This window comes from Mastigoproctus giganteus, chromosome 3, assembly GCF_048544385.1.
Source record: "Mastigoproctus giganteus isolate SK-2022 chromosome 3, ASM4854438v1, whole genome shotgun sequence".
NCBI lineage: Eukaryota > Metazoa > Arthropoda > Arachnida > Uropygi > Thelyphonidae > Mastigoproctus > Mastigoproctus giganteus.
The window spans coordinates 196,834,709-196,845,810 of record NC_143577.1 but is presented as its reverse complement, the minus strand read 5'-3'; the positions used below and the strand labels follow the sequence as shown (position 1 = coordinate 196,845,810).

Genomic DNA, 11,102 nt, shown 5'->3' with positions numbered 1-11,102 from the left:
GGTTATTTACTCCTGCAAATGCTGGGTTTGAAGGCTGATTGTGCAAAGTTCATGTTCAAGTGCACAACATGATAAGCTGCATTCTACTTTGAGTATTTATCACAACTTTCAAAGAATTTATTCTTGTGAGTGATGAGTTCTTTTGTTTTTGTGTGATATACAAACAAAATAGTAACATCACAGCAAACTTCACCAACATGAAATTTCAAATGGAAAAAAATTTTTTTTTTTAATCACTAAATGTTACTAAACCACTTGTGTGCTGCTGTGTTATTACCCAAGATCTGTGTTGAAGTGAATTGGATTTTGCTGAAGGATAATGCTACCTACATAGATACATTTTGGTTAATCATTATTTTTCACTATAAAAGCTCACTTTCATTGTTACATATCTGCCTTGCTCTTAATTGTGCAACTGTTCCCTTTTTATTAGTGTAAACAATCACTAAAATGTCATTTCCAAAGTTGGAAATGTCACATCTGGCAACACTACATTCTGTTCAACAATGTGTTCATTCCCCCTGGCCTCTTAAAGGAGGAAAGTGTCATTTAAAGGAATTCATATTTGCTAAATTAAAAAATAATAATTATCTTGGAAATCTTTTTGAATTCACTACATATGTACATAGTAAATTTTTTATAAAATCAACTAGGCCATTGTTTTGTGCCTGTTCAGAGGTATATACTTTGCAGGTTTGCATATTCCCTGGAATAAAACAGGAACTTAATATTTAGATCTAATCACCTAATAAAAATAGACAAAACAGAATATTAAAAAAAAAATTTTTTTTTTTATTCAGTCATGCCGATCCCTATTTTTTGGAACTGCGTCTCTCCATAAATACATAAAACTTTCGGCACCGGTCAAAAGACAGGTCTCAGATGGATGGTAAGAAATGGTGTGAACAACTCTGTGGCCCTTGTGCTGGATTTTTGTTTTCATGGAACCCTGAAAAAAAAAAAAAAAAAGAGAAAATTGTAATTAATTATGATTAATTACAAAGTTGTCACTACTGAGGAGTTTCTCTTGAATTGGAAAAGTGCCAGTGTATTATTAATACATAAAGGGGGAGGCTCTAAGAGTGAAATGGGTAATTACTGACCAGTCAGTCTGATCTCCATGATAGGGAAAATCATTGATGCACTGATAAAGAGTGTATTACAGAATCATTTAGATAGAAATTAAATTCAAGGAAACACAGCATGTTTTTTTTTCCCTATTGTTTTATGTTTTAATGAATGTTTTTATTTTTTGGCCAGTGCAGCAAAAAATCAGTGCTTCCTTGCTCCATTCAGCTAATACTAATACTGTCATGAATAAGCAAAATCTTCAAATATTCATTTATTTATTTGTCCCTGGTCAAACATAAATGGAAGAAATTTGTTCTGTTGATGTTAACAGATATGAACATAGTGTTTGGGGAGCCACCAGTGGTTTCCCACAACTGTGCCATAAGTGCTCTTGTGAAATATGCATTACTCTGTAAAAGCCAGACAAAAGTATTGTGTGTGGAAATCCATCCACAGTAATAGATTTCTGGCTTTTGTTCTGAACCAGTTCTGCCAACCCAAAGGTTGCGGGTTCGAATCCCGCCTCTGGCTTGGATCAAAGTACTGCAAAAACCTTGGGAGGTGCACTATGGTCACAGAAGCCGATGCGCCAACAACTACCAAAAAAAAAAAAGTTCTGGCTTTTGGCTGCAGGGCCACGGATGGGACCCCACATTGCCCGTATGCACTGCTAGGAGGTAAGACAGACTGCTCGGTATTCTCTGGATGGTCTCTGCCAGGGTCGCCTGAGCTTCCTGAGCAAAAACCAAGTTAAAAAAGAAAAAAAGTTAATGTGGGGGGGAGAGCAGATGTTAAGTGTGGATGGAACAGTAACAAGTATTGGGGATGTAGAGGGGAGGCCTCCCCAAGTTAAAATGGAGATATTTCCATAAATCGAGCAGGGAAAAGGGGAAGTATAGTAGAATAAGCAACTTTGGTCAACTTGCTGAATTACTTCCAGTGCCACCAATTTCAGACCTATAAACTAACACGTCCATCAAAATCCACAGAGTGCTAACCTGCATGCCCACTGCTAAGAAATTTGGTACTAGTTTGAAAAGATTAATTCGTTGAGCTTAGCGAGTTCATTTTCCTTTGCATTTTGGTTACTATTATTTTAATTATTTCTGTATTATTTATTATTGGCGTAGCGAGTTAATTTTTCATTGCATTTCAGTTACTATTATTTTAATTATGTGTATTATTATTATTAGCATAGCGATTTCATTGCATTTTGGTTACTGTCATTATAATTATTTTTGTGCATTATTATTATTATTTTTTTTTTTTTTTGTATTTGTCTGCTGACATTATGAACGAGAAGTGTTTCTCGTGTAATAAATGTGGAGTGCAATTATACTGATTTCCGAAAGAACATTTAAGGTAATTTATTATAATTGATAGAACCAGGAAATATATAATGAAATGTAAAAAACAAAAAACTCTACTGAATAGCTAATTATTAACTAATTCCAAACTTATTACATTAATTAATATGAATAAGAGGTAAGTAGCAGCCATTTTCAATCCACTGCAGGATGGAAGCCTCCGCAAACAATTCATATTGAGGGAAATGGACCATAATCTGCTATGCACTGGTTAGCAGATCAACCATATTTAGCTGTCAGGGGCTTGAATTGCAGTCTACTCAAACAGTGTGTGCCACTGCACTCCCACTTCTGACCACTCAGCTACATTAATATGAATAGTGTAGTGATATTAATCAAAGTAATAGTTTATCGAATAATTAAATAATTTGAATTTATAGATGTAAAGACATAATTGAGTTGGGGAGTTTACTCTTCCCTTATAAAATGTGCAGTTCTATATACTGTATATGCCATTACTGCTTGTATTAACCTTATTTTTTTTAAATTATCATCCATGATTTTGACTTTTTTTTTTTCTGGGTTACTGACTGGCTGAAAGCAGTTGGTAAGTATGATAGTATTCAACATCAAGATAATTATGCATCATTATTATATAATAATGCTAGACTGTGTGGAGCTCATCTTTATGATTGGTGTTTTACAAGCAGTGAAAGGGAAACTTTATCAAATTTGCTTGGCCAAATATGGAGTTTCTCCTTCAACTGATTGTGAGGCGTTCAGTCCGTTTTTCAGCCATGCCCAAGGCTTTTGCTTTTAATGTTTACCTTCAAAGCCCAAGTACTTATAAAGTTATTGGGAAGGAAGCTCAATTTACCAAGCAGAAAAACCCTGAAGCATTTAATGTTGAACATTGTTAATAAGCCAGGATTCTGCCCTGTTTTGCTGAATTGTTTAAGGAAGCAAATAACAGCTATGCAGGAAAAAGACAAACTGTGCATGCAATGAATAAACAAAGTGCATTATCCCAATTGTGAAAATGATGATGCTGCTGTTCTTCTTGACCTCTTAAACCATACTGATACTTTGCTTGAATTGGCTCACCAGAATGCTAGTGAGCCAGTAAGTCTCACTGACAAAGTGAAAGAGTCAGAATCAACCAGGTAGAGTGAGGATATGGATATTTCTGATGAAAATGTACTGGCATATGTCTCAGGTTACCTAGCCAGAAATATTTTAAAGAGCAACAATTGTGAAACATATAAAAATTTATTATTAGGTCCAAAAGATCTTGATATTGAAAAAATGTTGTTGTATTTTAAAGATTTTAATGTGAGGAGTATGGATTGAAATGGCCATCAAAGGAATTGTTGAATACAATGATATGTGTATCAAATATCTTCTTTTCTGAAGTTGATATTTCATAAGTTTTTGAATGAAATGAAATTTGGTATTTCATAAGGAAAATTTTGTAAAAAAAACATGTTTTATTGACCTTGAGTGGATTTGGAACCAGAGGCACAAAGATAATATGCAAAAAGTGCTTATTCAGTCTTTCTTGAAAATTATGTTAAAACAAAAAGTGAAGTTGGCTTACTGGTCTAGTCCAGCATCAAAATCCCTTAAAAAAATTGAAATAAGCACATGTAACTGGGAAATGTTAAACATGTGCTGTGAAAGCTAGAAGGAAAAATTGTCATGATTTTTTTTATTAGAGATCAGTTGTATCAAAGCAATATTAACTGACTATTCTGAACCACATAAAACATGACAAATCCACAAATAAGATACAATTTCATTTCAATTGTATGTAATTCTATTGTTTGGTGAACTCCAAACCACTGAAGTGTCTTCTTCTGATTTTCAGAGACATTCCAAAGTAATCTTCAGAATGTCTCTGAAAGCCAGACCTGAAGATTATTGTAAATATGAAAAACACCTGTTCCTTTTTATTAAAAAAAAAAGTTCAGAATTGGCATCATAGTTTAAAAGAAAGGTTCTGATATTGAAGATGACAGCTCCCACTTGTTTTAGTCTAGTGAACTGTCCACAAGAAAATCTTAAGCATTTTCAGAGTTTTATCTGTATCAGTATCTTTCTTACAACTCCAGTATGAAAATTATCTGAATTTTGATGTTGGAGTTGTAAGAAACTGATTTTTGTATTTGCAAAGAAAGCAAAGCTTATCTCTCAGTAACAGCATATCACAGCATCTTTATGATTTATTGAAGACTGTGACAGTGCTTTATTATTATTAATTTATTTGTTTATGTTCTTGTACTGGGCATATGTCTTGCTTTTAATTTTATGACAAATCAGTATGTTTTTTTTATATATATATATTACAGGACAGTTCATGTGATGATATTACTATTTCAATTTACAGAAGACAACATTATAATTTAAATCTTTCATACGTAATGAGAAACTTTATAAATTAAAGGAATTTGAATAATAAAGTGTGAAGTTTGTCCTTTTTTTTTTTGTCAAATAAATAGTGATCTAAATGAAAGAATGCTAAATTTTGTTAAAGAAAATAAATAACTCGGCAATAAAACAGTCAAAATTTAGTCACATAATTGTATTCCAAATTTTTCATTGATTCCAGATTCTTTGTATTTTTGTGTAGTATACAAAAAAAAATTATTAGTGGCTATGGTTAGCAGCTGTATGATACAGTGGCTCCTCCGTAGCCAGGTGGGAAGGAGCAGCAGTGTGTAGCACACACTTCTTGATTAGACTGGGGTTCGAGCCCGTCACCCCCAAATATGGAGGATGCGGAAAGGTCAGGGAATGACCACCACATATTCCGGAGTAATATGGCCTTAGTTGCTAATGCTCCTAAAAACCAAAACAACAACAATATGATACAGTGTTCATTTCATAGGATGCCATAGCAAAAGTAATAAATAAAGGAAAAGAATTAAATTAAAAATCTGAAAACATACATAAATTACCATATGTATACTTGAGAAATGAATTTAAATTATAATGGAGAAAAAAGGGGAAAGAAAAAGGTAGTGGGGCGAAAACAGAGGTTTGAACTGAGGAGGAAGAAAACGATGGCTTTTAGCATTTCCACACGGCTATCACAACTGTTAATTTAAACTTGCCAATATTTTTACTTCTGTTATATTCCGTTATTCTTTTGTCTTTTACACTGTCTTTTATTGTATTGAAACAATAATTAATTGTGAATATGTCATACTAATAATCAATGAATTGATATATTGTCCGTTGCAATTACAAAGCTGTAGAAAATTCTCCACCCACTCTTCGTAATGTTCCAGCCTGTTTCTTAGGTCCGAAATTGGTGGTGCCACTTTCTATGCGTTTTAATGTGTAACCAGAATTAACATTATAGTCTATGGGAGTTGACACTCCGTATCTTATGTTGATCTAGGTCGGTATGAGATGTTTGGCTGGAGGGTCTTGGTTGGTCTCAACCTCTCTGGTCTTAGTCAGGTGGATGTGGTCATTGTTCCAGCAGTTTCTTGTGAAGAGCTTCTGACAGTATTGTGAGAAGGCCTTGTACACTCTGTCACTGTCCAACAAGTAGTGCTCCTGGTCTTTTGGACTGCAGTTAATTCTGGTAATCAGGATGCAACGAAGGTGGTCGTACAAGGGATAATCATGCATTAGGTGACTAATTCTCCACAGTGGCAGAGAGGATCATCAATAATTCTAAGAGTTAAGAGCTTGGCTCTAATGGATCAGAGTCCTGTCACCATGAAGATTGCATGCAGGCCAGGGAAGAACCATGGAGGAGACTTGGTATATGGTATATACCTTGGTGATTTGTGAGATAAATTTCCTAGTGACGTCTCCTTTAGTGGAGTTAGTCCATCTATCTTGCCAGGTCTGCTGTAGGTGGAGGTTATGGTGCTTCTTTTCAGCCTTCAAATTGTTTATGGGACTGATGTGCCTTTTGATAGGTGGTAGAGGAGCCTGCATCAGATCACTTCCAGGTCCAAAGGGAGGAAGCCTACCAGCACCTGCAGGGCATGGGTGCTGACAGTACAGCAGGCCTGGGTAAGGAGAATTGATCTTTAAATCGTTGAGCTTATTTCTATTTACTGCTATTTTTGCTCCTGGATACCATATCCCTGAGGCATATGTAACTGCTGGTAGAAATACTGCCCTGTACAACAGCAAGAGCAACGACAGTTGAGGCCCCAGTCCTGCTGATTGCAAAACAAGAGCCTGATTTGCAGAATTTTCTAGTTGTGCTCTGCTGTCTGCAGTCATGGCCAAGGTCAGGTTGTCATCTGTATAGGCCTGGGAGATAACTTTATTCGAGTTAGTGGTGAAGAACTCATCAAGTATGACATTTCAAAGGAGCGGCCCCATTATAGAGCCTTGGGGACAGCCCCTGTGAACCTGGTGTTAGACCCTCCAGTATGGTGCATTGACATGTATTTATCTGGCTGTTAGGTAGCTTCTTATGGTGCTATAGAGGCTTCCAGGAAGATAGACATGTCATCGATGGCTGAGGACACTCAGCCAGCAGAGTGAGTCGAACATCCCAGCAAAGTCTATGGCAGTAATCAGGAAATATTTTCTATTGGAGTTTGTGGCAGTTGTCTGGATATTCTGAAGGGCATCAACTGTTGAGCATCCCTGTTTGAAACCATACTGGCTTGTAGAGGATAAATTTGCTGCATTGTAGGAGATATTCAAAAAGCTTGCTTAGGGCAATCAGTCAATATGAAGATGGGATTTCTGGAGGCTTGGTTGGGTTTTCAGAATCAGGCATATGTTCACTGTCTTCCAATCAGATGGGAAAAGTCCTGTCTGCAACCAGTGATTGAAAGGTATGAGGTATTCCTTATGATCTCTGGCTCAAGTAGGTCTGGTCTTGGACATTTATTGTTGCAGAGTCTACTGGTTGCGGTGTGCAGCTCTACAACGGTGAAGAGTGGCTCTAGATGTTCTGGACTGTATGTACTGTTGTCCTGGCAGAGTTGCCATTGCAGACTTCTGTGAGGGTCCATTAGTTAGATAATTGTATCCCTGGATGTTATTAATGGATCTCTGATGAGGTTATGTTGCTTTGCAGGGTTCTTGTTGCTGTCATTACCTCCCCTTTTGGGGAGTTTGTTGGTTGTGACTTTGAAGACCACTCCCCAGGGGTCAGTGTTTCTGGTGGTGGCAATTAAGTGTTCCTATGATGTTCGCTTGTATCCTGATGGTAGCTGTGTTTATATTTCTGGCCTCTCTGTATTGCTGGCAGGGGGCTTCCAACTCCACGGCATGCCAGGACTGTTGTGCTTGTTGGAAGGCTTTTCTTCGGGAGTTGACCTACCTCCGTAGGTGCTGGAGTTCTGGGCAACAGCATGGAACAGCACGAGGAATGGTGAAGTTGCTTCTTTTTGTAATTATATTTGTGACTTTTCTCTGGTAAGTATCACGATCAGTGGGATGATAGTTATCAGCCTATAGCTGCTGGGCTAGGGAGCAAATCTTCTCCACAAAAAAGATGCTATACCTGTGAAGGGTGAATCTTGATTATGCAATTAATTTTTGTTCTGGATCAGTCACATTTATAAATAACAGAAAATTTTATGATATTGTGAAGTATTACACTTTTCCACCCACCTACTTCATAATACCACCTCTGGACCAAACACACGAAAACAAAAGTAAGGGAGAAGGAAGATGTGCGTTGCCAGGCAGAAGTTTAACCAAGGATATTTGAAATTGACTGTGTCAGTTATTGCCTTTCAAAGAGAAATGAAGTGTCCAGAGCCCAACCACCAGGTATGAAGCATGTGAAGAAATACATGTTGTAAATTTGTTAATGTATATATTAATAAATTACAGTGATATATGCAATGAGAGGGAATTCTGATATCATGCCACAATTTGGCAACACAACTTTGGAAAGTTCTGTTGTATGGGTTTAGCTTTATTTCTGATTTTTCATTTCTGGCTTTTTTTCCCTCTCCCCCTTCCACATCAGGAGATGAGCCACTAACAAGAGCTGCATGGGCCACAAGTGGCCTGTGTGCTGCAGGATGAACTGGAATGTTGGGTGATGGTGAGAATAACATATTGCACATCAGTAGATTATATAGTCATTGCAAGAGGGGTATTTTAATTTTATAGAGGACTGTAGCAACATGATATTGAAATGAGTGGCAATGAGATCAGTGTCAAACTGACAGGCGTCCAAATTATTTTTGGAATTAAGTGTATACATATATACTATCCTACAAGAAGTATTCAGACACCAACATATTTGGAAAAACACCCAAAACATTTTCAACCACTTCCTTGTAGGAAGTAGCATCCACTCCTCCTTCAGTCAGTTGCTAACTCAGCTGTAGAAGAGCATATTGGCCATGCCCTGACTTGGAATAGGAGTTCATTCTAAAGGTGTTTGGATCTTAGACCACCAAGGCAAGTTGTCTGGTTTTATTTTCCAAATTCTATGAGATTTGTTTCTTTGTTTTAGAGTTTTATGGCGCATTAACATCTAAGGCTATAATGTGCCAAATTCTATGAGATGGAGCTTTCGTACACAGAGGGGGGCCAATTTAATAGAGCTATCAGTGTAGGTACTAAGGAATTGTCCATGGTACCAGTTTATGTTTGAAAAAGAAAAAAATTGTCACACACCCTGCCAAAATATAGAAAAATTACTTTTTTTTTTTTTTTGTCAATTAGAACATTGCTTTTCCATAACACGTTTATCATCATATAACAGTGACAAGTTTTTTTTTGTTTTTTTATAAATTACTTATTCATTTCAAATAAACACTAACAAAAGCAATGCAGGACCAGAAACTAGAGCCAATTTTGGTGTAGCTGATTTAGTCATCCTTCAACTGGTGTGAGGATTTAAAACTATCATTATACACATGTGTGGTTAATTTTCTGTAATGTATCTCTCATGCAATGAGAGCCAATTTTGAAGTGGCACGTTACTTTGTTTTGTTGATTTATGAATATAATTACATTTATATAATGTAGTTGTATTCATAATTCAACATGTAACATTTAATGATTTACAGTATTAGTTATAAATACAAAATAAATATAAATCAGTAATAAATATAAAAAGGTATTTACTTTTATTTTTTCAGTGTTACTGTGGCAGTTCCATGGCTCAATGGAACTGCATAGCCAGCTGTCAATGGTAGTCAACAATATTCTCAAGCCAACACCCAAACTCATCCATCTGATCTTAAGGCTGAGTAACATGGCTCATTGTTCCATAGGACCCAATGATTCCATGGCCCAAGAATAATGGGCTAGGTACCACTGCAAATGATATTTGGCATTCATCCTGAACAACTTTTATATCCTTTCTTGCCACCATCAATATGAGAAGAAATTATGTGGGCTTATGGTGAAAACATATCACACAGCTCCTTTCGAATTGTGGATGCACTTACAGATGCTCCTGTAAACATCTAGAGTTCCAGTGTAATATTTTCTATAATATCACATTCACCTTGAGGATATCACTCAGTTTGCTGAGTAATATCCTCAAGGTGAATATGATATTATAATATACTTTTTTTTGACAATAGAGAGCTATTAAATGCTCAATTATTCCTATGAGATTCAACGGGGATTACCTTTATTTTTTTGCTATAGGATGGCTTCTTTCAACCAACTCTCCTAGTCCAACGCATTAATGATTAATTTGTAACAATGATATAATTATAAGATTAATCAAACGTCTTCCCACTGTCAGAACAGTAGCAGGACAACCCCATGGTATCAATATTGGATACCCAACTCAACCCAGGGTTCCATCCCCCTGCCAGTAAGGAAAACATCACATCCAACATCATTAAACTAAAATTAAAAAAGCTTAACTGCATATAGAGCAATATTCTCTTTATTCCTTAAGACTAAGGCTTTTCGAAACTACATGTTTAGAGGAATAAGATCAAACCAAAAAAACTGTCTTATGTAGTACTTTTTTGTTCTCCACGCATGCATATAAATGACCAATCATCAGATAGTAGGAATGGTCTACGAATATTAATTGAATTTATACATAACTTCATTTTGAGGGTTTCCGCAATAAGTAATTTATAGTAATTGTGTTGGATATTTATTATTTTTGGTCATTAAAACTAAATATATGTTGTTCATTTATTGCATGAAACGACAGTTCCGATGCATTTGATCGACCTGCCCGAACTGAAGCTTCACATTGTTCTGTTCGACTCTGAACCATCCCCATGGTCTAATCTACATAAACCGCATCGCAGTTTTTACATGCAATGCTGTATACAAGATCATGTTTAAAGGTAGATTTCTAAAAAACGTATATAATTTATTCGTAGATTTGGCTATAATTTTCATGTCAGTACCTTTTGCATATTTGATTACGTTTGTTTTACCATTGCATGACAAAATATGGTAGTAAAATGTTTTTTGTCCATGCCAAATTTACGTACATTATGTGTTTCCCGGTTTTATTTATTTTTTTTCATGCTAGAGTTAATTTTGTTTATAATGGTTAAAGAGTAAACCCTGTTTATAAATTTCTTTGTCAGCTCATTTATTTCTGACGTTAATAAAATCTGGGAGGAGGAATATTTAAACGTGTTAATAAATTGATTCGACTTGACTGATTTTTTATACGAATAGGGGTGGTAACTATGGAAATCTAAAAGCATTCCTTTATTAGCATTCCTTATCCATTCCAGATTAAAATTTACATTGGAAATAGAAGCAGAAACACAGTCCATTAATTTCCTA

At 35.8% G+C, this 11,102-nt stretch overlaps 1 protein-coding gene across 1 annotated transcript in view; it reads right to left on the bottom strand.

Moving 5' to 3' along the window:
• Positions 1–796: 796 nt before the first annotated feature.
• Positions 797–11,102, bottom strand: part of LOC150088549 (WD repeat domain-containing protein 83-like) — a 104,868-nt gene continuing 94,562 nt past the window's right edge. The window contains exon 7 of the mRNA XM_090370228.1: positions 797–949. Within this exon, the coding sequence (XP_090226354.1) occupies positions 797–949 (153 nt within the window). The remainder of the gene's footprint in view (positions 950–11,102) is intronic.